Genomic DNA, 27683 nt, shown 5'->3' on the forward strand with positions numbered 1-27683 from the left:
CCCCCCCCATCTATAGCTTGTTAAATTTGATTGACAGACCAGATATTTGTGGTGAGTGTCAGGGCAGTGAGGGTTTGGAAATGGAACAGAGATGTCCCTGCATGGGGACAGCATGAAAGTAATATCCATATACGTGCTTTCACATTATTATATCCTCACCAATTTGTCATGAATGATTTATTTAGCTTCAGGAGGTATGAGTGCATGCAAATTATGCCTCGTACATTGAAATAATTTTGGATAAGTGTGGCAGACTGACACTTTGGAATAGATGTTTAGACCCTATAATTTGTTGGCAGACACACTGTTGCATGGCCATCAGCTGTTCGGGGTGGTGATTTCCACCGGGCTCGAACTGCAGTGAGAGGAGGCAGCGAATAGAAGAGAAGCCGACTGTGTGTGGGACCGTGGGACTGTGGGACTGCGTGCATCTGGTCTGTTCAGTGGAACAGACTTGTATGTCATTAGCATGCTATCAACTTCCACGATACCACAAACAGTCAACCCCAAATCATTTCCATTTTATTTTTCTTCCAATGTTATTTATGAAACCTGTTACATAACAGTTTGTGCAGCCCCTGGAGATATACATGAACTAAATAACGAAGGTAAAATATGCTTCAAAAGTGAGTCACGTTAGGTTGCATGCCAATTAGCAGTATCTTCCGACTTCCACAGACTTAGTTTGGGGACAGTGGAATAAGCAGTGACAGACCCTTAATATAGTCCAGTATTCATTCTCCATGAACAGTGCATTCAGAAAGTATTCAGACCCCTTCACTTTTTCACATTTTGTTATGTTGCAGCCTCATTTTTATTTTAACACAAAGCTTCCACAAAAAAAACAAAATGTGAAAACAGAATACTTTCTGAATGCATTCTGGTTTGGTCTCCACCAGCTCCCACAGTTCAACAGCACCCACCAGAAGTTCTGTCTGACTTTTTCCACTTCTGTTACAAAAATATTGGTTAGTGTGGCTTTAAGTTCTTTTTCATGAGGTGTTTAGATACCTTCACATGCTGTATATCATACAACAAAGCTACTCCATGACTGTAGAGTGCTGCATAATTACTGCACAGCTGCACAAGCTCACATACAAAAATACACATGCGCCACAAGAAACACGTGTTTTACACACACACAGTCTGTTGCAATTATGTTTGGTGATCAGTGCTGATTGCACCTGTTAAATGTTCTCTTATCAGCGATTCTTTGTAAGCATGGTGGTGTTGTGAGTGTGTATGTGTGTGCATTTTTACGTGTGCTTTTTTTTTTTCTAACTTAATTCAACTTTAACCAATTTGCGTTCAGTGTTACATACAGTGGATCTTATCAAATGCTTTCATTTGATATATAGATCTCATTTGTCTCTGGTGGCCACCTGGCTCTGAGCCGTCCTGTGGTAAATGGATAACGTAGAAAGCCTATATCCTATATTACAGTGGGGGAAAGTAATTAAAAAAAACCCTAGTTCAAATAGCAACCTTCCTACACTATACTTTAAAACCCACCTACTGTGATATGAATGCTTATGCATATGACTAGATTTTATTTTTAGACATTACGGTTCAAGCACTTAAGATCCTGCATTGCTGCCAGATGGAAGTCATTTACAGTATGTCCACAATGTCAGCTTTTAATGAAATGGAAAAAATAGCCTTGATATATGCTTTGTGACAGTGCACTCATTTCAGCAATTTAGTGAGATAACAGCAACAACAACCAAAGACCGTGTTGGGTGACGTCATGATATCGGGACAGGACTTCTCCTGCGGCTGGGAGCTGAGCTGTCTTAACATTTACTCAGCTTTTTTTCTCTGATTACTTCAGATCCAGATGTTCGATGACTAAAATCCTTTATCTGGTTAAAATATATAGTTGGAAACGACCAAGGTGTAAAACGTTTATGTGGCTTAAAACTGTGTGACAGTCGACCAAATGAAACATATCGTTCATATTTTTTAGCATTTTTAGACATTTTAATGTGTTACAAAAATTACATATTATAACTTTAAGATCCTGCATTGCTGCCATGTGAACGTCATTTACAGTATCTCCACAATGTCAACTTTTAATGAAATAACAAAAATAGCTTTGATATAGACTTTGTGACAGTGTATTCAATTAGACAATTTTAATGAGATCTTAGAGGAGTTTTTCAATGAAGGACCCTTAAAGAGCATTTTCAGCTCTAAAAGTCACCGTTGTCATTATGAGAATTACCCATGATATCATCAACGACGCCTGAGTAGAGAGATTAATGTCAGAATCACTTCCTTGCTGTCTTGTGCACATGCTAAAACTAAAATACAATACATACAGCAATCATTAATAGTCAACCGATCAATAATGAAGCGTCCAGCATCGTCTGAGGTTCTTTTACAGACCATCAACAGAACAGTGTGGCTACATGAAAATTCTGTTCACTTCCTGTGAAAGCATAACAAGCAGACCATTTGGCCTTACTGTGGCAGGAAAGGCACAGGTGTACCTAGTTATATTAATGACGGTTCTGTTACATTTAGATGTGCCAGTAAGCCTTGTCAGTGAGCCAGTATGCAAAATGGCAGGAGTACTGGCACACCTGAATGGGATGCATTAATTATAAAAGCTATTTCATACACCTGTTTTTAACAAGTCAAAATATCTGCCATGAGAATCGTCTATTATGCTCAAGGTCTTGCATGTGAGAGCTGCATTCATTCTGTCAGGAACCCATTGTCAAGTCTGTCAATTTTAGATGTTGGTGATTAAAATTCACTATCATCCAGCCTTAGACCTGCCAAATCTCCCATTTTCTCATGTTTAGGTCCTCACTGTGGGCAGTCGGTGTTCCAAGATTAGTGCTAATTGTATGCAGCTAGGCTTACTTGGCAAGTTTGTAGATATTCATTAGAGGGCGATGGCATGAAAGAGTGGTCCTGGTAGTTTTGGCAAAAGGGGAAGATTTTGAAGAGATGTTGTGAAATGAGCCCAAAAAGCAGGTCTATGTGAGCAGCTTGGCAAACGACAGGAGGTAAGCTGGATAAATATCCCAACTCTGAAGTCAGTGGACATATTTCTCCTCTGTTGGTGGAGACTCTGGCCCCCTGCACCAATAAGCTAACGTGTAGTGGGCTAGCCTCTGCACTGAACGTGTATAGACTTGACATCAGCCCATCCAACACCCAACACCTGGCAGGACAACAAACCAGCTCTGTATTTGTAACATTAGAAGGGGAGACCGGAGATAGTTGTAACATTTTTGACAATTTTGTCAGAACTAGAAATGTGCAAATATTCACCAGCTTCAACAATTGAACATTTATGAGATATGTGTGTGTCTCTCTCCGTATGTGTATTATTGTTACAACTAACCCAAACCCTGGTTGTTAGAACCAACCCAGACCCTGGTTGTTAGAACTAACCCAGACCCTGGTTGTTAGAACTAACCCAGACCCTGGTTGTTAGAACTAACCCAGACCCTGGTTGTTAGAACCAACCCAGACCCTGGTTGTTAGAACTAACCCAGACCCTGGTTGTTAGAACTAACCCAGACCCTCGTTGTTAGAACTAACCCAGACCCTGGTTGTTAGAACTAACCCAGACCCTCGTTGTTAGAACTAACCCAGACCCTGGTTGTTAGAACCAACCCAAACCCTGGTTGTTAGAACCAACCCAGACCCTGGTTGTTAGAACCAACCCAGACCCTGGTTGTTAGAACTAACCCAGACCCTGGTTGTTAGAACTAACCCAGACCCTCGTTGTTAGAACTAAACCAGACCCTCGTTGTTAGAACTAAACCAGACCCTGGTAGCCATGAACTAGCTTAACTTACAGCTAATAGCTAAAACACTAGCACTGACAACTAGCATGGAAAATATCTACATAGATTCACAATAAAGACAGCATAAGTTTGAAGAATTTAACTACAAAGCAGGTAGTGCTATTGTACAAAACAAAACAAAAAAACCTTATTTCACTTCTAAATTAGTTTTTTCTCTCTAAAATCACCTGTGTCTGTCTCAGGGTGCTACTTTCTCACATGTGAAATAAGGAACACATTGAGCATGTATAGAGTGAATCAGGTGATGCCTAACTTGTTCCTGATTGGAGAAATTGGAAGTGCTACAACTGACCCGTGTTACAACCATCCCCAGTCTCCCAATTATAAACCCCTTACACTTCTCGCTACAGAGTTAGCATGGACACTGAACATGAGGCGCCTTGTCTCACAAGTGAACAATTGGCCTCAAAGCACTTAGCTGTATTTGAAGCCTCTCCTGTTGTGCTTATAATACTTGAGTAAAACTGTAACAGTATGTAGTGGTGGCACTTCTACTTCAGTGAAATATCCCTCCTTCACCGTTTGTGGAACTGCAAGACAAAATGAAGACTCTGTCCTTTCAACAATGAGCACTTAGCCTACACAATTCAATACATTTAATCCATCTTCATTACTTGAGAAAGGAAAAAAAGGACCTAAATGAAACAAATGCCTTCTGTGAACAGAATAAAAAAAAGCCTTGTAAAATGATTAAAAATTCTATTACACACTTGAGCACAATATCTAGGACTTTTTTAGAATCCTTATAGCCCATTAGAGGAAATGACTTCCACACGCGAAGATCGGAGCAATTTTCATATTTAATACACCCTTTTGGCCCATGCTTCCTGCATCAGAACCTTATTACCCTCATGAAAGTCTTAGTTAAACAGGCATGTTGACTAAAGACAAATGCATATATTATTAGAGTGGCTGCAGGACTCGGAAAAAGCAAGGATTTTATACAAAGAAACAGGATCTAGTGAGACATTAATTTCATACTGGTATTCTAGTTAATTCTTTTAAGATGTATGTGCAAGAGGAAATAGTTAATAAGAGAAAGCTACACAGAGCCAGCAAGCTGAATGAAAAAAAAAAAAGAAAAATCAGCACATGAAGTTCAGGAGGACAGACTTGAAGATTTCACACCAACACTGATTTCCTCAAGCTGGAGGAAAAAAGTTGGATGTTTTAATGCAGGAATGTTACTGGCTGGTGTGCAAACAGGTTGTTTTCATTTTGAAAGGTCAGCGGGTTGTTTCTGACTCCATGTCTCGGTCAAGGGTACGCTCCAGACGTCAGCCATCCGTCAGACAGTTTATAGTGCAGAGTCACTCCAGATGGGATCTATCACGCTGTGACATCCGGGCTGATGTTGTTTAGTTTAACCATCTCCTGCTCTGAGAAGTGTTCTCAGCTACGAAGGTAACACTCCCCAACTTAGACACACACAAACACACACACACACACACACACACACACACACACATTTGGCATGTGGACGCAAAAACTTGAACAAATCAGTTTGCTGAAAACTTATTTGATGAAGCTCATTTCAGTGAGGTTTCATCATAAACACACATTTGTTACCTAAAAGCACAAGTAAATCATAATTGTAATGTTTTAGATAAACAAGGAAAGGCTAGTTCATCAAAGTTGTGCAAGTTTCTTTGTAATGCATCCAGAATAACAAGAAGATTACAAAATGCTGTAGAGGAACAAGATACATTTAAAAAAAAAGGAAATGGATCAACATATCATCAAACTTCAACTTATTGCTTCAGCTGAGTCCGAACTACACATTCAATATGAGAACTTAAACCTCTGCATTTCCATAATCCATCGTACTTTTTCTCTACACTATAATAAAATTTTGAGGAGATGGAGGAGTAAAGGCGAGCAGTGATAAGGAGAGTGACAAATTTACTAAGTAGCTGTAGAGGACCTGAAGGTGCAAACACACTCTGGCGACACCTGCTGGCAAAGAAACACTGTCTTTTAGTGTAAGTGCATGACTATGTTGCAAAAGTGTTTACAATGGATTATAGTCTGTGTGAGGAGATGTGAGGAAAACTGAGGGCGCTTCACATACAACAGATCTCCATATAGAGAAGTCTGCATTTAATAAGGAAACTATCTAAGGAAATTACAGCACATGTTGATACAATTTACTTTGTATAAGGTTTATTAAGATTGAAATTATTTATTATTAAGAAAGCAATTCAATTGATCAACATTTAATCAACATCTAAGGTTGTCTGTTGTCCTCATTAGAGGTGCAGGTAGCAGACTGTGTGCTGCCTCTGTGTTGTATAGAAAGCGCACAAGTTGTTTCATATTCCTCACATACATTTCTTGTGCTTCTGCATTTTTTCGTGGAACAACGTCGCACCAGAAAGTGCCTGGATACGCACAGGACAGGACCAATTGGTCAAACTATGTGGGCACTGTGGAGTTTCTACTGACGTTATTTAACTTCATCGTGTCTTTCAGTGAAATGAAATGTTAGTCTTTGTTGATTCGTTCATGAAAATGCGGTGATTTAATCTTGGAACAAAAATGCGTAAATGCGCACAGGAGATGAGGATGAATAAACACAAATTCTGTTGCTTATTTTTAATGTAAATATGCGACTCACTTATGAATTTGTAATGAACAGATCTTACTCCCTGATGTCTTTCAGCTCCCGTGCAGCCGGCAGTTTATAGGGAATTTAAATGTGTTGTCGTATTTGAGCAGCAGGCTCAACATTTGGATTTTTCCCCCAAGGGGCAGCTCCATGTGTGAGATTCCCATAGACAGTGTGTGTGTGTGTGTGTGTGTGTGTGTGTGTGTGTGTGTGTGTGTGTGTGTGTGTGTGTGTGTGTATTAGTGGAGGGCTGGCTCTTATTAAAGTGCGGAGCTCCAGTCTGGACCTTCCCTCGCCTCAAGTCAAGGAGACAGCCGCGTGCACCCGCGCTCGGTTATTTGGCGGCCCCCCGCTGCTTCCAGGCTCTGTCAACACCACAGACTGATCCGGAAACAGCAGCAGCAGTGCCTCTCTCCGCTTCACCGTGGTGCGCCCCAGACGCGCTCTTTCTAGTTCAGGATGGGCTCGTCTCCGTCTCCTTGCCTTCACCTTTCGCACTGACCGTGACGCTGCTGTAGTTTGGTGGGAGTTTGTGCGGAAGGAGCAGATCCTCTCTCCGCTGTTTCGCCTTTCCACTACTGGCTTTTTTTCCCCTTTTTGATTGGACTGCCACTGTACTCTCATCTCCGGGCTGCAGTTCCGAGATGGGAATGTATTTGCATCTGCTGCTCTTGCAGTACTATTTCGTCACGAGTTTTGTATGCAACGCCGTCGCCTTCGTGGAGGAGCCCTCCGGAGGCAGGTCGGACGGGTACTGCGGGCGGATCCTCCGGGCGCCGACCCATGGGACCCGGAAGGATGGACACCATGAGTTCAGGCTCAGAGTGGAGGGGGACCCGGAAACCTACCAACCTGGCAGGACCAACAGAGGTAGAGTTTGTTTTCTCCATTTGCCCGATCCGCGCGTAAACCTGCGCAAAATTTAACAAGTGGACTGTTTATTTTAGTTGGAGAAAAAAGAAAAGTGCACCCTGAAATTTCTTCCCTCTGTCTTTATTTTAATTTCCAGAGAGCTTGAGCATATCCAGGCATCATGTACTCACAAACATTATGAGTAATAACCACAATAATCCTAATTTTTATTAGACTATATTAACTATCCAGCCTGCCAACTCTGCAGGGAGAGTAGCGGTTTGATAAGGCTACTTAGTGTTATAATGTCTGACCTATATTCACTTCCTCTCCTCTTCCTGCAAGCAAGTGGACAACACACACACACACACACACACACACACACACACACACACACACACACACACACACACACACACACAGCGATATGGCTCCAATTAAGCTGACCCCTACAAATTTAGTCCCTATCCTGTCTGGTAGATTTGGCCTCATAAAAAAACACTTTCGGCCTCCTCGTGGAGATTCTTGATGAGTTTAGAAGTGAGCACAAGTGGTTTCCAACTCAAAATACAAAACTTTTACCCTCTCTTCATCTTAAACCCAAAGTATATTCATAATCCAGTGGGAGGATGGTGGGATTTTTCAATAATACAATGATAAGACCTGGCAAGCTACAGTTTTGATACAAGCATCAAGAACAAGGATGAAAATCAAAGGTCACCTTGTCTTAAAGTCTCCCCACTGAGATCATACTCCTGATCTTGCAATTTTTTTGGCCGCGACACCACATTTTATCAATCCAGGGCTAAATTCTAATCAGCTACCAGGGACCTGTGAAGGACACCACCACAGGAAAGAAAAGGAAGTTATTTCCCAAGCCTTCGTAGCCTTTATGTGACGCATAAGTTAAGTTTTTCAAAAACCGGATGAGATTGAAAATATTGACATCTGTCTTCTCAGTGCTGGGGGCAAGTTTTAAGATAAATGGGCTGGTATGAAAATGCAAGGTTAGGGCATGAAGGTGAGTCGAATAAAATCCTTCCCACATCTCATTATATGGCTCCCATTCCTGGCCTGTTCCCTCTGCACTAAACTCCCTGCGTGAGATTTATAGCCTCTTTTCAATTCTACTGTTAGATGCTAAGCCTTTGTTTACAGCCCCTCACTCTTCCACATCACGCCGATGCTGAACAGGCTTGTGGCTTTCATACGTATGTCTCTTCACATCATCTGGGGTGACCCCTGTGTCAGTGTAAAGTCTCTTTACCTTTCATTGTCTCTGTGGACTGAACACACACACATACACTCTCTCTCTCTCCTTCTCCACAGTGGTCCTCCTGGCAACCAGCCCTGCTTATTTCAGAGGATTCACCCTCATCGCGCTGAAGGAGGGCAGAGAGGGCACCACAGACGATGACTACGCCGGCCAGTTCCAGGTAAGGATAAGCAGGTGTGGAGAGGAAGAAAAAAAAAAAAAAATTCTCTGCATACTGAATGTGCTCTGAGCTTTCTGGGAGAGTTTGCAGAAGATGAACTCATTTGCATGCTTTAATGCACATGGGAGTCGACTTAGCTGCTCCCCCGCCGTCTTCTGATATGGAGGTTAAAGGAGGTGTTGCTGACAGATGCAACACAGTTCCCCTGGATGAAGCTATAGGAAACTGAGCTCTCCTGTTGTGGTGGAGAAGAAGAGAGAATCTAGTTGCCTCTTTGGTGCAGCTCTTCCAGGGGGGAGGCTGACATGGCATCCTTCCCGCTAAGTAGCAGATATTTTCTCTCATGGATGAAGGAGAGAGGGAAGAAGGGGAAGGACAGAGAGACAAGAGATAAAGAGAGAGTGAGAGGACACAGGAGAGAGATGTGAGATGTTAAGTTCAGTGGTAACACAACTCCTACTGAGCAACAGAGAGCTCCTGAAGAGAGAGCCAGACTTCCTCAATTACCTCCCGCTCAGTGTAAACAGGAACACACATCTGTAGCTGTGTTTCCGCATGCTCATCCTCACCAGGCTCTCGCCAAACAGAGCGGGAGGCTGATTTATTGTAGCCAACAGTTTGACGAGAGGATTCACCAGGTTTCCAGCAGAACCTCTGACTTTGAAACAAATGATAACGATCGCAGAGATCTTGTAGTAATACTGCTGCAGCCTGAACAGTGAGTGTGAGGCATTTACCCGACTCTTTATCTTTAATATGATCCTCCTTGTTTCACGTTGGCAACGTCGGTCTTTAGCTGACACTCTTCAGTCAGACAGTGTTGTAGTATCGTGACTTGATGAAAGCGCTGACGGAAACTACAGCGACCGAATCAGATAACGATTGTGTGACATTATTGCTATTTAACAACATTTGCTTTATAAACAGTGATGCTGTCTCACACGACGGTTAGACGTTGCTCAGCAAAAACGCCAACCTAAAGGTGGTGATGAGCTGCTCGCAGTCTCGCGTCATGGACTTCATGGACTCAAGATTTATGACATGTATTTGACTGGATTAGTTGGAGTGTAGTCGACACTATATGTCCAAAAGTATGTGGACAGCTTAACAAAAGTATTTGGACACTTTTTTACACCCACTCCAAAACCATGGGTGTTAACCTGCTGCTATGACAACCTCCACTCCTCATTCATCCACAGGAGCATTAGTTCCATCGGCCACTGATCCTGGGTGATGAAGCCCCGCGTTGCAAGTTGCTATTTCCATCCTAAAGGCCAGTCGTTTCCTTCACAGTGAACTGGGGGTACTAGTTCTTTGTGGACGTGGCTTTGTGCAGGGAGGGTCTGCCATGTTGAAACAAACTGTTACCTCAAAGGTGGAAACACACTATTGTCTAAAATCTCATTCTGTCCCTTAGTTGGAACTATGGGGCCGAGAGCATGAAAACCAGTTGTGCACAGGAGCGCTCATTTCATTTGGCAGAGTTTTTATCCAAAGTGAGGGACATCACTAGAGCTTCAGTGCAGTAGGAGACCTTGGTGTAATCTATTCAATAAGCGCAAGGAAATCAGGTGAAGTGCACAGAAAGTGTGTCCGTATCTAGTCCTGGATCCTGAAAGTCACTAAATCCTCCACCAGGGATGTGTTCAGCTGCAGATGTTTGTTAGTCAGTGAGTGACCACATTAAAAAAAAAGAAAAAAGTTTCAATAAAGTTTGGTGGAAAAATTCATTTTTTTTAACTGCAACATGAGCAATTTTTGCAGTTTTTTTTGTTGTTGTAGTTTTCTTATAAACTACTTCACTTATTACAATGGAAAAACCAGCCATGCGTTTCCCATGATCGTCTCTCTCCGTTCAATGTTTCCAGATTCTCTTTCTTTTTTTTCTTAAGAGACTTTTTTGGGGGCATTTTATGCTTTTATTTGATGGCAACAGTGGAGACAGACAGGAAATGCAGGGAGAGAGTGTAGGGGAATGATACGCAGCAAATGGTCCAGCTGGCCGGGAGTCGAACCGGGGACTCGCTGTTCAGGGCATTTGAGCCCATGTGGTGCGCACACTCAACATCAGGTTGCCCCCGAAAATGAGATTTTCTTTCATGAAAAAATCACAGAGAGGATTGTGTAGTCTTGGCAGAGCTATTGGCTCTTTGAGTGTGTTTGAGATCATTTATTTATTCACTGTCAGTCTAGTAACTATCAGATGGTACCTGATGTCAGTGTCTCCTAATGACAGACGTAACCAGGAGTATTCCCTCGTCTTGTCTCAAGTGAAGTTAATTTGTTAAAGTGTTCGGTCATTAATTTATTCAGTCATTTTGCTCCTCTTGGGGGTGTATCCTTTGATACGGTGTAAAAGTCTTGCTTGACCTCTGCATCTCACAGCAGCGCTGCCTCTGGGTCGACTCTCTTAGCTTTTCCAACCACTAAATTATAATGAGCAACTTTTGCGTGTTTACACCGAGCTTCATGATGAAACAAATAACAAGCATGTGATAAAGAATAAAAAAGTGAGGCATCAATAAGCAATAATGACACAGGAGAATAAACACCAACAATCAAAACAAATTGCGTATCCGTCTGTGAAAATTCATTTTGACAAGTTGAGAGTGATTTTGAATGAGATCTTCAAACAGGATAAAGAAAGTTGAAGTTTTTATTTTTACTTGGAGTTTAGTGCAAAGAGCGTGATCCTGCCTGAAGATAGAAAAGGTTCTCACAGCAGGTGTGTTGCATGAAAACAAAGATACCAGAGTGACCACATTGTTTTGTGGCTCACAGTAGGACTTTGGTTTTCCGGATCAAGGAAATTTTGAGACATCTGATGGGCACTCACGCAGCGCGGCTAACTTGCTTTTGGTTTTAACAGTTCAAACGCAAACGTCTCGGCTCGTTCTCCCCTATTCGATTTCTGCTCCCTGCACAATAAACACCTCGCGGTCTCCAGCTCAGTGTCCCGGCAGAGTCTGGAGAGAGGCTGAGACCAGGGAGCAGAAACCGGAACAGTGTGTGCTGAGCTCGAAACAAAATTAAATTTGACAATCCGGCTCTGAAATGTGTAAACACGTATCGACAAATCCATCAAGCATTTTTTTGTTCTTTAATTTACGGATGTAATTGACACTTTCATCCTCATTGACATGTGAAAACACTGTGAAGTGTTGAAAGAATATATCTGAAAAGTTCTTAAAAGTTGACTTTAAAGTCTGAACATCTGGGAACACATTCTCGTTGTGTTTCCAGACTGGTGAACCGCAGCGTTATCTCAATGAAAACTTTATTTTGGAGTCATTTAGTATCAGAAATGAGCTTTAGAATGATTTCATTTATTAAATACGCCAACCCTTTGTGTCCCATATTATATTAGTGGGTTGATGAGAGAAGATGCAGCATGACAGCGATTCTGGCTTTTTATCTAAATGACCTCAATCCATCAAACCCAGCTTCTCTTTATGGGGGGGGGGGGGGGTTTACAGTATAATGCTTATTTAAAATTAAGTTGAAGACAACGATTCATATTCCTGACAGTTTACTTTCCACAAGTTAATTATGTGGCTAGTTTTGCAATGTCACCATTGTTATTGTGGCAGTGGAAGAGGAGCCAAATGAACACAGTTGTGGTTCCCCGTGCGGCCGGTCTCTCTCCTTGCTCTCTGGTACTGGGTTGTTTCTGGCAGCTGTCCTGGAATGTGCCCGCCTGCTGCTTTACTAAAACACCACAACGGAGAGTCGCTGCTCATTGCTTTTTTCCTTAAGCAATAATCTGCTGTTTGTCCCTGTCACCGCCATTAAAGGACTTCTGTCTTAATGTGTCAGACCTTGGAGAGTCTATCTGTGAGCGTGCATCTGTGTGAATGTGAGAGGCTCAGTATCCCACTGTGTCTGCAGCCATTGTCTGCTTGGAAATGTGTGTCTTTGTGCTTATATATGCACCAAATGGGCATGTGGGTATACATGTGGGTCTGCGTGTGTGTTTTTCCCAGCCCTCCTTGCGTTAGTGTGGGACGTGGGTCATATTTATCTAGGCCAGCAATGTGTTATTGCTCAGGGAGACAAACGGAGCTTGTTTGGATAAGGGGAGAGATGAGCAGACATGAGATATTATCTTCTTTTTTTCTGCAGAGATTATCAAGGGTTCTGAGTTTAGCCGGGGATAAACAAACCCAATCAGTTTAAAGTGCCATAGCTAAGTCATAGGTTTTAGATAGAGGCAATTATGTAAGCCAAGCAGAGCTTAGAGGGCTTTAAAGAAAAGGACATATAGGATGTGTGCAGGGCTGTAATGATGGTGACCTGATAGGCAGCGTAATCACCCCGAAATGTGATCCTAAAGTAATTATTGCCTCTCTAAGTACCAAAAGATAGATACACGCTGCAGGAGCCCTGAGTGTCGCACCCCTCCCTGTTTTCTGATTAACAGGAGTTTGCAAGGACAACTGTCTACTTGTTTACTTCCAGTGGTGCCAGAGAATAGTTTACACAACTTTTTTTTATTTATTATGCCTGACAAGCTGGTTCGTTCAGATGCTTGAGGTTTGCATAAATAATGTTGTACTCTGCACTGATTACAGCATATTAAATACATAATGCATCAAGACTATGAGTGTGAGGTAAAAATCTGGTACTTCTTACTTCCTTAATGCAATCTATGATTCTATAGGGATTCAGTTGTGATTCTTCAAGAGTCATTTTGGGAGTATTGTGAACTGATGTAAGAGATATGAGCAAAGCGGATGTTTACATTCATCCAAAAACATTTTCTTTCTCATTATGCTAATCTGTCAATCTGCCCATCAGAAGAGAGGCTCTGAGCTGTTTTCTGAGTGACGAATAAAAATATAGCAGCTTTCAGGTAAGACACTCAGAGAAACCAAATCCTGCATCCTGTTGGATGCTGGGTCAAAGTGGGCGGGGCTTGGGACATGGCTGATGGCAGTCACTGTTCGTTGTGACATCACAAGTTACGGAAGTCCTGACGGCTCGTTTGAAGGCTCAGTTTCTGAATACAGGCTGTGTGTGTTTGTCTCTGGACTGAGCGCTTTGATACTTTAACAGTGTTAATATAGAACCTAGACCTGCTTTATAATCAAAGACGACATGGAAATCTCACTCAATACAATATAGGACCTTTAATTTTCAGTCCACAAACATAGAAGAGCCAAGATAGCTCTATCAGTAATTGAATTCTGGGTTTCTGTAATGGACAAAATACGCCACTCATATAGCCTACATTACTACTCACGCTGTTTGATTGACAGCTGATCTGTGGGGAGTCATGGTGCATAAACACCATAATTTTACATTTTCAACAACAGCAAACAGTGTTAGTTTGACATAATTGGTATGAACGGGGATATCCCACCATTTCCATCTGAATACAAACATCATCATGAAGCATGATAAACAAATGCTTAATTGTACCGTGTTGTGTAAAATCATGGCGGGATATGCACCACTGGAATAATAGGTCAAGCAAAACTACTTGCAAAAGAAAAGTAATTACCGTTGGTATCATAGAAAATGTCACCACTTATGTTTTAATGTTTCAAAGCCAAAAGTGATTGAGGGCGACTGCTGCAGCCGCAACAGCTCTGTGACTCAGCTTCGGTCTGAGCTGGAGCCTGTCTAGTTTATTCATGCTGTTTCTCATTGACAATAGCCTAAACAAACTGAGTAGGCAAAAGAGTGTGGAAAACAGACACACACGCACACACAAGTAGGCGCACACAGAGTCAACCATTTTCATGCTCTCATGTGCCCACATGCACAATGGCCATGTTTATTTGTTCAGAACAATATTGGCCGCACACTTTGGTAAAGGTTAAACTGAACATGAACCCATGATACCCTCTGAGTCAGGCTCCCTGTTGCTATGAGGATACTCCCTCAAAAATGTATGAAACTGTTTGGCTTGAAGCCGCCCCCTTTCTTTGTGGTTAGGCACACAAGGGAGTCAAACGAGGTCAACCACCCAGTAACTGACAGGGGCAACTAATTTAAACAAAATAACTTTTGTACAAAACTTGCGGTCTGGGGGAACCTTTTTATGATATGACCAAGCTATGGTAAAGGTTTGGTTAGGGTTAAGCACAAAAACATCTTGGTTTGGTTTAGTTAAAGCAGCTATTAATAAGTGTTGCTATTGCTACTTAGCTAGCGTTAGCATCAACAGCTGTTTACTTAGAAAAAAAATACGAATTCAGCATCAAACTTTATTCCTCTCCTCACCAAGAGCTGTGGCCAGTGGTGGAAATCAACACCGATGTTAACTCTTGTCTCTAACTCATCTTTTTCTTCTACTGAAGTTAGCATGCTAACCAGCTAGCTCCGGCCCGGCTCGTCACTTTCCGATGGCGACTCGCTGTAACCCTCCAATGTTCCCCGAAGACATAGCACTACTTAGAGGGTATATTAAAACCTCTTGTATTATAAAGACAATGACTCCTTTAAGGATCTCGGTTTGAGTTAAAGTAAGTACTTTAATAAGGTTAGAGGACTTTTGTTTTGTTGACCCATCTACCCGGCTTCCTCCCACTGACTTTGTCGCTACATAACAACGTCACCGGACTTCCTCCTTTGTTCCCATCATAATTACTTAATTGATAATTAATTAATTGTGGCATTTGCTGAAAAGACTGGTGTCCTCTCACACGACCACTACTGGGTCATAATGAGCTGCTTGCACAACTGACCCGGGGTCATCTGTTATGGTAGGACAGTGTCTGATAGCAGTCGGAAATAATACTTGATTTATTTTATTTGCACACAGCAGAAGTGAAAAGAGTAACCTCTGCATGATAAGTGGATGAGTCGGGTCAGGTAAAAACAACACTTCAGGTCAAAAGCTGAATGCTTGGTGCTTGTAAATGGCTAGCAGGTGTCACAGAAAGTCTTTCTCTTTTACACATTGCATCTGTATTTCCTCGTGTAGTCTGTTCCCTGAGTGTGCTCTTCAGTCAAGGTGACAGACTTGCCTGTTGTTGTCAGAGCTTTTCACACCAAAGCCCCGATAACGTCAGAGCTTTCGCACAACGAAAAACAGAGATGAGAAAAGGGGATGACAGACTTAAAGAAGGGCAGGAAAGAAATCATCTGAGCTCCCTTTACAAGTCGGACAGACCGTCCATTTACGTATTTAGTCTGCATGAGCACAAACAACACACACACAGTCCTCGGTTTGACAGTCATGACAGCAAAACAGCTAATGGAAACTTTGTAAATTTCCCTTAAATTGACCTCGACAAAGCAATGCAACACTAAATATGTAGATATAACCGAAAAACAGGGGATTTTAAAAAGCTTTGGGGGTCATTTTTAGATTAAACAGACCCAATGAACGATACGCCCCCTCTTCTCCGATGTTGTTTTGTGTAATTGAACGCCAAAAGCCACAGAATCGGCTCCATTTGCTAGGAAATAACCTACACACACACACAGAGTCCGTTTTTTTTCTTTTCTTTTTTTACAGAGTAGCTGTTTGGATATGTGACACTGCTGCTTTGCTTGGGTGGCTCAGACACAAAATGTAATATGATGCAATGCCGGTGATAGCCCCAAGATCTCAGCGGTATTCTGCAGTAATAGTACGGCTTTGATTGATGGAAAGCTCAAGGCAAAATGTCGGCGCCTCCGAGGTCTTCATCGAGACAAGAGAACTTTGTTACTCTCTGAAATAAGCTCATCTTCAAGAGCTGACGTGACACTTCAATCTATCCGTCTGTCTGGCCGCGATTTTCCTCCGAAAAAGTTTCATCTCTGCACTCAAGTCCCAAAGGTTTTTAACTGTATACACTCTTTTGTAACTGCTTTGCATTTAATTACAAACCTGCAATGTGTGTGTGTGTGTGTGTGTGTGTGTGTGTGTGTGTGTGTGTGCACAGTGACCAACAAACACACAGACGCACACTAATATCACTCTTATTGTCAGTTTTCTCCAGGGAGTCTGGGTGTTTGTTAAATCCTTGGTTTACCTTGTCCGTCTCCCGCTCTGTCTCTTTGTGTGTGTGATGATGTGTGTGTGTGTGTGTGTTGTATGTGTATGTGTGTGTGTGTCTGTGCGTGTGTGTTTGAACAGGGCTCTGCGTTTGCTTGTGCAGGCACTCTGAAGCATCTGTGTTTACCGTCTCAACAGAGAGCGAGGGATAGAGAGAGAGAGAGATTGAGATAGACAAAACGTGGACACACACAGACATGCCAGCCTCTGCAATGAAAACAAACGCTCCTTTGCCAGTCTTCCCACACTCGCTCTCTTCCTCTCTCTGTCTGTCTGTCTCTCTCTCTCTCTCTCTGTCTGTCTGTCCTTCCATCTCTCGCACATTCCCCCGATACAAGTGATGCCTTTAAACTTTAATGTGCTCACCTTGTTCCTAGTTTGCTTGTTTAAATAGAAATCATAACTTGAGACTTGCCTGTCTTCAGATTAGACTTGGCTGTCGTGACTTTAAACCCAGTTTTCAGACTTTTGGACTCACCTGTCCGGACGTGTAAAAATAATAAATAATAAAAAAGGAAGAAAAACAGGGAGAAAGTTTAGGACTCGGGACTTATCTTTATTGTTGTAGGGCTCGACTTTTTGCACATGTAAGTGAGGTAACTGCTGGGTTGCAGGACTGTAAGGCACCAGTTGTATTTATCACTGCTCTCAACCCCGAGTGTCGGCCAGAACACCACGGACGGCCGGGATGAACTCTCTGTAGCACAAGCTCGGGCACGGAGAATAAGAGGAGGACTCAAAGGACGGGTCGATGGATGATTGTATTCAAAAGGAGTATGTGTGCGGTTTTCTGTCAATAAACAAAGACATTAATGCAAGAGTCACAATACAGTTCAAATAATGTGAAATAAAACACAGTACGTCATGCGGCCCGAGCGGATTGGCTGTCTTTGTACTGGACTGTCCCGAGTCTGGTCTTGATTAGGACTTGATTGTATTAGTATTATTGTAATTAAAAGGACTGCAGAACTGCCCAGTAGTCAAATGAAGCCTGAGCCTGAACACAGTGATGTGAAGATCTGAGTCGACAGCGTCAGGGAGAGAAAATAAGCTGTTTTTTTCATGTCTAGACAGCAGCTTTGTGTTTAAGTATTATTCTTGTGCAATTTGTTTCAATTTATCTTTCTATCTCACTATTCCCCTCTCTCACAAAACTCTCTTCGCTTTCCTCTTCTCTTATGTTTCTCTCTCTTCTTTTTCCCCCCTTTATCTGTTTCACGCCTCCCTCCTCCCTCCCTGCTCTCTGTCTCCCTTTCTCTCCCTGTCTTTTAGCCGGTTGTTTGTGTCTGCTTTTGACTGACAGAACTTCAGTTTTGGTGACACAAAGTAAACCAAACTGTGAAAAAGACAGAAACACGGAAAGAATTTCTTGAAAAAAAAAAAGAGAAAGAAAGAGAGAGAGAGGAAAGAAAGAAAAGAAAGAAAGAAAGGAAAGAGCTGTCTGTGACTTTTGTACCCATCTTAATGTCCTATCAACAGTTTGGGAATCATTGTTAATGTTGAGCCGACGCAGCTGGAGAACACTAGCTAAGGTCATAGGCCGTGGGTGCATGTGTGTGTTTCTGTCACTGTGTGTGTTTAGTCTTTAAAAATGTCTGACGAGGGCCAAGTACTGAGGGGAATGGCCTAGACGCATCTTGAAAACACAAGACTGTTATTATCCAAAGCCTCTTCGGGACTTTGAGAGTTGTCCTCTTTCACGCAACTTTGTTGTCGACTCAAGCTGTGTTAAAAAAACCCCCCGAAAAAACAATTAAATCTGGATCAAAGATCAATCATGTTACTCTTACTGCTGCTCTTGATATTAAACACAGTTTATTTCTGGGTTATTTTACAAACTGATACCATATTGTAACAGACATGCACAGTGCACTCATCTCTGCAATCTGCAACTCCCACTATAGCACAGAAGATAAAACACTGAACACTGATGAAGACTACTCCCTCTGTTCACCCACGACACATTTATGAGGAAGAGCTCCTCTGATAAAATCTTACAAGTATTAGTTTTGGTTATACTGGCCTTAGAAAAGCGACGTTGTTTTAATGCTGCTTTCTGTTAGCCTGGGAACTGTTCACTTCATTGGCAGAAAACAGGACGTTTCCTTTATTTGTTATGATAAACCTTCACAGTCTTTATTTTAAGTTTAACGATCAGTCATTTTAAATAAAAACTGGATTACCAAAGGTGTTTTCAACATAATAAATGAATATTAAATGCACAGTTAGTCCCTGTGCAAACATGCGTCTCAGGTGATCTGATCACAAGTGGACAACTCTTCAGTACGTCACTTCACAGTGAGTTAAAATCGTTCTCGAGTCTCGAGTGACCACTTGTGATCGTATCTCACTTCTCCGCTCCATATGAAAATAGACACGCACTTCATTTCTGTTTGCAAAGACCAAATGTGTTATTGTTTTCAGTCAGTTCGACTATGACAGACAGGTCTGCTGTCAATGTGTTTGTGTGGGAGAGAGGGAGAGAGAGAGGGAGGGAGGGAGGGAGAGAGAGAGAGAGGGGGGGGGCAGGACAAGGAGGGACTGAGTGAATCAATGTGCTGCACACTGCTCTACAGTGAAATAAGATTTTACCAATTTGAAATAGTAAAAGAAAATAGAAAGTCAATATGTGGAGGTCAATGCTGATATTGTGGCGCGCTGCCACAATATATATGTGTGGGAAACACCATAAAAATATGTATATAAATCAGACTGTGGCGGAGGACTTCAGTTAAGTAGACAGTCCTTCAAACTCCTAAAAGAATGTGGCCATATGTGGCCCAGAACCGTCGATGCATCTCGGCTGCGTTCACATCTGTACTGAGGGCTATCCAGATGTGATTGGATCCCCCGAGACGCATGTTAATGCCTGGTCTGGACAGGGCCGCGGGGAGAACTGTTATGACAGCGGTCTTGTAGTAGTAATATACAAAATTGCATAAATCCTGTTGTTTCCTAGTCTTACCTCTCAGTCTCTCCTCCCTTTTAGTCCAGACCGAACCGTCTGAATTACTATTTAATGGATTGCCGTCGGCATTCCAGGTTCCCAGTGGATGAGTCTCAATTACATTTGTGATCCCCTGATTTCTCCTCTAGTGCCAACAGCAGTTTTACAATTACAGTTTGGAGTAACATATCTTCGAAAATATTAATTGAGTTGCCACGAAAAGATGCTACATACCGTAAATTCATGATCCCTAGTGGATGAATTCTAATGACTTCAGTCTTCAGCGCCACCAGCAGATTGAAGTTTTATGCATTGAAACTAGAAGAGAACGTAGAAGTGAAGATCTTTCTTTATGGATATGCACCAAACTTTGTACAGGCGTTCACAGTTCGCAATAAGATGAGACTCGTCATGACGATCCCCGGACATTACATCCACCTCCACCTTTTCAAACTTGTAAGCAAAGACCAGATCTATCACGTATTGCATATGCTACTTGAAATAACATCTGTCTCAGGGTTGAGCCCCTTTAGAGAAGTGCAGTTTTGGGTTTGCATTGCAAGGCTAACTGCTCCCTGTGGCAATGGTTATGTAATCCACTGCTTGGGATGATTTGGATTCTCTTTAACGAGCAGTTTTTTCACATGTTAAAACGAAATATTCCATTCTTTTGTTTTTCTAGATCATCGATGAGGAGGACACGCAGTTCATGACCAACTGTCCCCCCGCAGTGACGGAGAGCACGCCTCGCAGACGCACCAGGATACAGGTGTTCTGGACGGCACCGCCGACCGGGACTGGCTGTGTTATACTGAAGTGGGTTTCATTTTTTTGTCTTAATTATGCGCCTACATTTAAATAGGATTAAACCTTCGTACATCACAGTGACGATTTAACCCATTTGGTGTTAAACGAAGTCACCTCACATGGTAATACAGTTGCAAGCAGGGGCAGTTTTGAAAAGTAAACAGCTTCAAAAGCTTTTAAAGTCACTTACTAAAAATGCTGACATTAATGTGCTGCATTCACAAACAGCGGGGAAATAAGTAGCTGCCTAAAAGAAAGGAAACACATTCAAAAACCATATGCTGTGCTTTAACTACTTGATAACATTAAAAACTACAGGTATAGTCTGTGAAGTTATATGCAGTTTTCTTTTTCCCACAGCACAAACACTTGATCTACAAGTTAAAAAACCTGAGTGCTGGACTTTTACACCACCCATGAAAACTGCATCCTGCCACGGTCATTGTTGTTTTTACAGATAGTCATTATTGGTTATAGGGAACACAATAAGTAAGCTACTGCCAGGTGTTCCTCGAGAAGCTCTGACACACTGTGTGGCTGGTGTGAAGGGACCGGCGCTACAACAAAGAGACAGATGATGATTACAGGGGGCAATTTGTGGTTTGAAGCAGGTGTGACTCAAAAACCTGCACTGTTATTTCATGATTGATGTGTGTGTGTGTGTGTGTGTAGCTGTGTGTGTGTGTGTCTGACCTTAGTTTTTTGTCACTGTGTTAAATAGCAGCAACAACTCCAAGACTACTCTGAAACTCTGAATTAGACTGAATCAGATTAGTGGGCTGTATTATTTAATTCGAACACATTTGAAAGGCATTACCTGCTTCTCAGCGATTTCAGCGTTTCCTCATAAAGAAAAGATGCTGGGGTGATAGTAGTGGTGGAGTGGTGACTGAGGATATATGTAAGGCATAAATATTAATAACACGAAGGCCATGAGTTCAGTGTTCAAACTTAGAGCCTGGCCGATACATCAGCTGAAGTCGGCTTGTCGCACATATACCAGTAGTAGCCGACTAGTTGGACAATTATAAATAAGAAAATGCAGTACAGGAATTGAAAGACATGTTTAAGGTAATTTAGAAAGTGCCATTACTACATAGTGCGTCCACCTAATAGAACTGACATTTATTTTTTAACTGTGAAATCTGGCGTGTTGTAAACACAACATGGACACCTTATAACACCCTATAAAGCTGATATGGCTAACGTGTTAGCAAACAGTGGCTACATTCAGTAGACACAGCATTAATTTAGAGTCGTGTTTCCGTTCACCTGTTACTTTTGTTTTGGTCTCCGCCAACTAATGAGAAAAATATCTGGCTATTTATCTGATCAATGAGCCACTATGTTCACCAGCTAGCTGCTAACTAGCTGTGGGCAGGTTAGTGTCATTTCTAACCGAGAACAGTTGATGAGAGCTGAGGGGAACTCAAATGTTGGGCGTGTTGTATTCTTTCGACCCACTGTGGATAAAAAAAGATTGATTAGTGCAGCTTTAAGTCTCAAATATCAATATCAGTATCTGCCTCCTGGTTGGGCTCTTTTCAAATGTAGGTTGACATTGACTATAGCTATCACTCTTTTCTTATACGAAGATGATTTTATTTTTTTTCCTAGACATCAGAGCATGTGTAAATTTGTCTTTTGGTGTTGGTAATGTTGTTGCAAACCGACACTCAAATACTCACTCAACAACCCACGTTCCTGAGATTGGTTAAAAGGGAAGGGGAGACCAAATGGCCCCGAGTACAAGATGCACCAGAAAAAAATATAAATGTATGAAAACACATTTTAGACACACATTCATCATATGCAGTGAGAATAAATACAACACGTTACCACCAGGGATGTAGAAAAGTACATCAGGCCTCTGAGGCAGATGTGCTAATTATCACTTCTATAAGTCTAATGCACGACATACAGTCAACCAGAAGTGATGTGAAGCTATTCTGGAGTCGGTGCGAGACGAGCTTGATGATTATCTTGTGACTTTAATGATGTTTTGCTTCATCTCTAACTAACCCTCACAGACTGAAAGACTTTGAAAAGTTGAATCTCCCTCCAGTAAGAAACTTTAAACAAGGGAAAACATTTTTTTTTTTTTTTTTTAATCAAAAAGGCACTTTCACAATGAATCATGATTAGATGTTCTTTGTGCTGCTACACCTCTAGCAGACTTTCAGTGTATCATATTAACAGCAGCTTTAATGTCATCCACAGTTTGTGTTTGTACCGTCACCTCAGCTCATGCTGCGGTTTAAAACAGTTTGACTGAATGTAGTGGAGTGGAGCAAAGTCTGTGTTTAGCCCTCGGACTAAAACACTTTGACGCTCGTGTCATGATGAGCAAATTAATTCTTAATGTTGTTCTTACAAAAGCTGTGGGTTGCTGTGTGAATTACGGCTAGGTATAGAGAGAGCAAGAAGACAAAAAGACTGACTTAAGGAGAAAGAAAGATGGGAATCATTTTTCTCACGACTGTGATTTATGCCTCTGCAAGAGTTGTATGAGGACAAATAGCTCTTACAATTAATACATGATGAAGTGTAAAGTGTAATTCACGCCGCCTGTGTGAGCACAAACAAATCTTACGTGGGCTCGTACAGCTACACTGAGTTATGGCAATATGTAGCAGCGAGCCACTTTTTGACAAATGGAGAATACAAATGATAAACAGCCGATAACTCAGAGTGAATGTGAGTCTGAAATTGTTTCTCCTTCTGTCTGTTTTGCAACAGTTCTGCCTTTTCCCTCTCTCTCTCTCTCTCTCTCTCGTCTCCATCTCCTCCCTGACATGCATCTCTTCCTCCTCTGAGCAAGATGCTATAACTTGCCCTTACCTCCACAGTATACTCACAGCTGTTACTTTTAATTTATCTGCCGCTGCTGTATGACAGATGGCACGTAGCCATCCCAGTGTTTGCTAGTTCAATAAATCTAGCCCTGCGTAGGGGAACATCTGCTATGCAAATTCACCTCATATTAATGTCACTTTTGTCTGTCAGCAGTGTGAAAGAGATTTAGCATTACCTCATCTAACACGTATGCCTTTCTGTTTCACCCATAACTGCCCGCTCTTTGCTGTTGTGACTTGCTCCTCACTTCGTCTTTGTTCAGACCGATTTGCAGCTTTTCCCCCCAATTGTGCTACAGAAGCAATTTCATATCAGTCAGCGAGGTACTTAGCAGTAGGTCTGTGCCATAGAAACATCACTATAGTGGACAACGTTAGCGGCAGTCTCCGGTGAATCATGTCTCATTGTACCGGCCAGTGACAGAGATAAAAGAAAGAAAATTAACTTTAACAATGAATCTTCACACCAAATTGCACATTTTCACTTCACATCCCACATCATCCTGCACCGTGGGAATACTCTTCTTCTTCTTCTCCTCTCTTATTAATCTTGCAGTCTGTTTTCTCTCGACTGCCCGGCGCTCTGTTATAGACTATGCTGCCAGTCCAGGATGTCAAGCACATGTCTCTCAGCTCATTCCAAGAAGCTTCAAAATCACCTCCTTACAGTTGGGAGTGTTCCAGTAGCTTCCCTGCTTCATGCGAGTCTCACTGGTCCTTTCACTAGCGGAGCAGGCCTCCAGGATTGTTTTTTTCAATTTGATGCCAACTTCAACACCTGCTATTTCAAAATCAGTGCAATTATATTTTTGGAGGAGGGGTGATAAAGCTCTCTGTGACAGCTGTAGTGCCTAAACAGAGGGACAAGTTTTTAATTACAACATTAGCTGGAGATTTTTTTGGTTTTAATATTTTTTGTTTTATTTGTAAATACTCTAATTACATATATTGACTTTGTTGCTGAGAATTAGATGAGATTGATACCGCTCTTATAACTCTGTGGAAAAGGCTACAACCAGCAGCTAGTTAGCTTAGCTTATCATAAAGACTGGAAACAGGGATAAGCAGCTAGCTCTGCCTTGCTAGCAGGGTAATAAACCTTCCGAGTTTGGGCTACCGGAGCACAAAAGACAGGACTGTTGCTAGTCAGCTGTCGCACTCACTAGCTGGGAGAGAGTGTCTGACCAAATTGTTTTGCTGCGTTTCTGCCCAGTGCTTTGGGTATGACCATAGCTTATTCAGACCTGTCGTTTTGATATTTCCATCATTTAGATATACGTTTGTAAATCCTGCAGAATGCTGCTAACCCGATCTATTTCCTGCATAGCCTTCTCCGAAGTGACGGGTAGTTCTGTCAGGATGTTCGTTGCCATGGAGTCTGGAGTCTCAGTGAAGCTGCCTAACTTGTTGCTGCTAGCCATGCTAGCATTAGTAGCAGCCTGCCTTGCTGTGCTTGTTGTTGAATTTGATGTTGCTATCTTCCACAAGTCCTGTTAGACAACTAGTAGGTAGCATAGATAAGGGTAATAGGTTATTTGACATTATACTCTTTTGAGGCAGCCATCATGGTCATTGGTCCCCAATTGAAAACAGCAATTGATCATTTAAATAATTCTTTAATAACAAAAATACCAAAATTCACTAGTTCCAGCTGGTCAGATGTGCATAGTTGATGTGTTTTAGTCTAGGATAGTACATCTGGAATCTGGGTTTTTAGTTGTTGGTTGGATAAAACATCCAGTTTGAGTAAGTCCTCATGGGCTTAGAAACTTTTATAGGCATTACCCCTATTTCCTGACATTTTATAAAACAAACTGAATGAATAAAATTGAATTGATGAAGTAGTCTGCGATTTAATTGGTAAGGAACAGGAGTCAGTTGTAGCCCTATTTAAGACTCCACTTTTTAATGATCACATTTACTACAAAAATCCACTTGGGATTAAACTTTTTTCCTCTCTGAAATGATGTGAAAGCTGAACACCTGAGAGAAGTCAGCTGTTAAACACACTCATCAGTTTGTTGGCAAGAACATGGAGGAAGAACATGTCAGCGGCTTTTAAATAGCACTCTCAAACATGTGCTATCGCTGCTCGTCTCAGCCGTTACTGGCACTGGAACTAACAACAACTTCAAGATACAATGTGCAACTTCTTTCCTCGAGGCAGGAAGCGTACTGTCAGGCCTGTCCTCCTCCTCCTCCTCCTCCTCCTCCTCCTCCTCCTCCTCACTTAGTAAAGTTTTCACCCCAACTCTTGTCATTCACCCTGTAGAGCTGACCGCCTTGAAACAACATGTAGCCTGAGGCTGAGGGAAACAGCATCTGTAAAGCCTCTGCAGGCACTGAAAAAGGCCACGCCGATGTTGACCATGTTTTTAACTCTTCTGACACGTATTTAGCTTCGCTGTATTTATTTTTGATACTGTGTTTCTCCATTCTTGCTTATCTTCTATCAGGACACTTCTGAGAGTTTTCTAGAGTTGTTTATAGTCAGTTCAACCCATGACAGAGTTACTTTTACCAGTGGTTGAGGTTGGTTTCGATCGGCCTTTTCTCAAAGAGTTGTCTGCGTACAACCAGTGACCCCATGTGGTCAACGATTAGATTTGTAAAAAATATCATGTTTTAGATGAAGTGTTTCTCAAACTCTCTGTGAGTCACCACAAAGCCTAGTGACTACTGTATATTTTGTTTTCAATATTAAATCAACTTGTATGTAATTTCAAACATTACCATGCGAAATGGTTGTTTTGCATTGTTATTGGACTTCAATGCAACTGACCGTTCTGCGACACTGTTGGCTCACGTAGCTTCACCAGTTTACAGTTTATGTTTTACGATTTGCGTGACATTTGAAAGGGAAAAATAAATCAGGTGTAGCAGACTCATGTCTAACACTTTATTTTTCACACTTGATTCAAATAATGGAGGCTCCATTGAATTAATTTGGGTATTTTGGCAACTGTAAAATGTAAGTGGCTACAACTGAGAGTGAATTGGTAATGTAGCACAAAGCAAATGTCATGTAAGCTTTAGTTTGCTTTACAGCAGTGGATAATCTGTTGAGCAGAAAGATGTCTGAGATAAACTGTTATACAATATCAATGATCTGCTTGTCAGCCAGTTACAAACAACAATCTGTAGCTTTCTATAATATATTGCGTCTTCTTTTAGTGGCAATCAGCCTTCTTTTGTAACTAAAAATCAAAGTTGTTTAGATGCAAACACTGATATGGGATTCTACCCGTAGAAATGTACGCAGTTTCAAAAGAAAACAGCTCACACTCATGCACACAGATATTTAAAATTATCTTCCAAGCTCAGGTTTGACAACCTCTGTAGATGACAGTTGATTTTAGAAACTGGAGACGATAAAGTGAAAAACAGCTTGATTACGTTTCTGTTTCATGGGGAAACTGTCAAATGGTTGCTTTAATAATAGCGAGTCACCCACACAACTTCCCTCCTTTCTCCATCTTCAAAGCATCGTTCAGTTTCAACGGTTTTGAGGAGGATTTTCAGTAGAAAGTTTCTTTTTTTTATATTTCTGCCTTGTTTTGACTTTCATGTTCGGCGAGCGTGACGTGCCTGTATACGCGAGCTCTTCGGCTGTGACGGCGTGTACGTCCATGTGAGATTGTGTTTGTGTCGGTGTGAAAGATTCTGTCTTTGTGTTTGTGTGTTTTCCACCTCAGGTCACCAAGGTCCTTGTGGTTGTTCTGATGAGCTCAGCCCAAATCTGGTCTTTAATCTCCAGAAACTCCTGAAAAGTCTTTCAGCGTCTGGAAATGTTTCCACCCGAAGCTAAAAGTTACAGAGAGAGATGAGAGAAGAGTGAGCAGAAAGAGGGCGAGGCAGACTGTTTTGCTGTCCTCTTGATCACTTCACATCTCGTTATCAAGTGTACTCTTACATTTCTCCTCTCACTCCATCACTGCCCTCTGGTCGTCTGTTCATCACATTTTCACCTCACATCGACCTCCCACTCAGTCTTCCCATCAGTATTCTGGTGCTGTTACTGGGAGGAGGAAGGGGCCACTAGTCGTCTGCTCGTTCAGTGACAACACAAATCCAACCGCCAGGACTCTGACGCTGTTTGAGAGCTGGATCTAAACTCTTCTGTCTTGACTCGGTCACAGACAAACACAAGCCTTGGTAAATTTTGAGAAAGAAAATAAATAATGATTTAGAACTGGAATATGCAGCCAGTTCATTGTTATTGTTTGGAAAATTAGCTCTGACATTTGTATGAGATGTTACGACCTGCCAGTCGGGTGAGAACTGGTTTTTCAATGTGTGCAGTCTTTTTGCACTGTGAGGGTTAAGACTGGCTCTAACTCTAACCCTTCCTCTCTTGC

The 27683-nt window shown here is 41.9% G+C and overlaps 1 protein-coding gene across 1 annotated transcript in view; it reads left to right on the forward strand.

Annotated features, from left to right (window-relative positions):
• The first annotated feature begins 6707 nt into the window (after positions 1 to 6707).
• The window catches only part of LOC111655575 (spondin-1-like), an 82864-nt gene continuing 61888 nt past the window's right edge, over positions 6708 to 27683 (forward strand). Inside the window, exons 1-3 of the mRNA XM_023407026.2 lie at positions 6708 to 7305; positions 8617 to 8723; positions 20346 to 20479. Of these exons, the coding sequence (XP_023262794.1) occupies positions 7080 to 7305; positions 8617 to 8723; positions 20346 to 20479 (467 nt within the window). The 5' untranslated portion in view covers positions 6708 to 7079. The remainder of the gene's footprint in view (positions 7306 to 8616; positions 8724 to 20345; positions 20480 to 27683) is intronic.

The sequence above is a fragment of the Seriola lalandi genome, unplaced genomic scaffold, assembly GCF_002814215.2.
Source record: "Seriola lalandi dorsalis isolate HSWRI2012SDOR001 ecotype SW California unplaced genomic scaffold, Sedor1 jcf7180002054325, whole genome shotgun sequence".
NCBI classification, from domain to species: domain Eukaryota; kingdom Metazoa; phylum Chordata; class Actinopteri; order Carangiformes; family Carangidae; genus Seriola; species Seriola lalandi.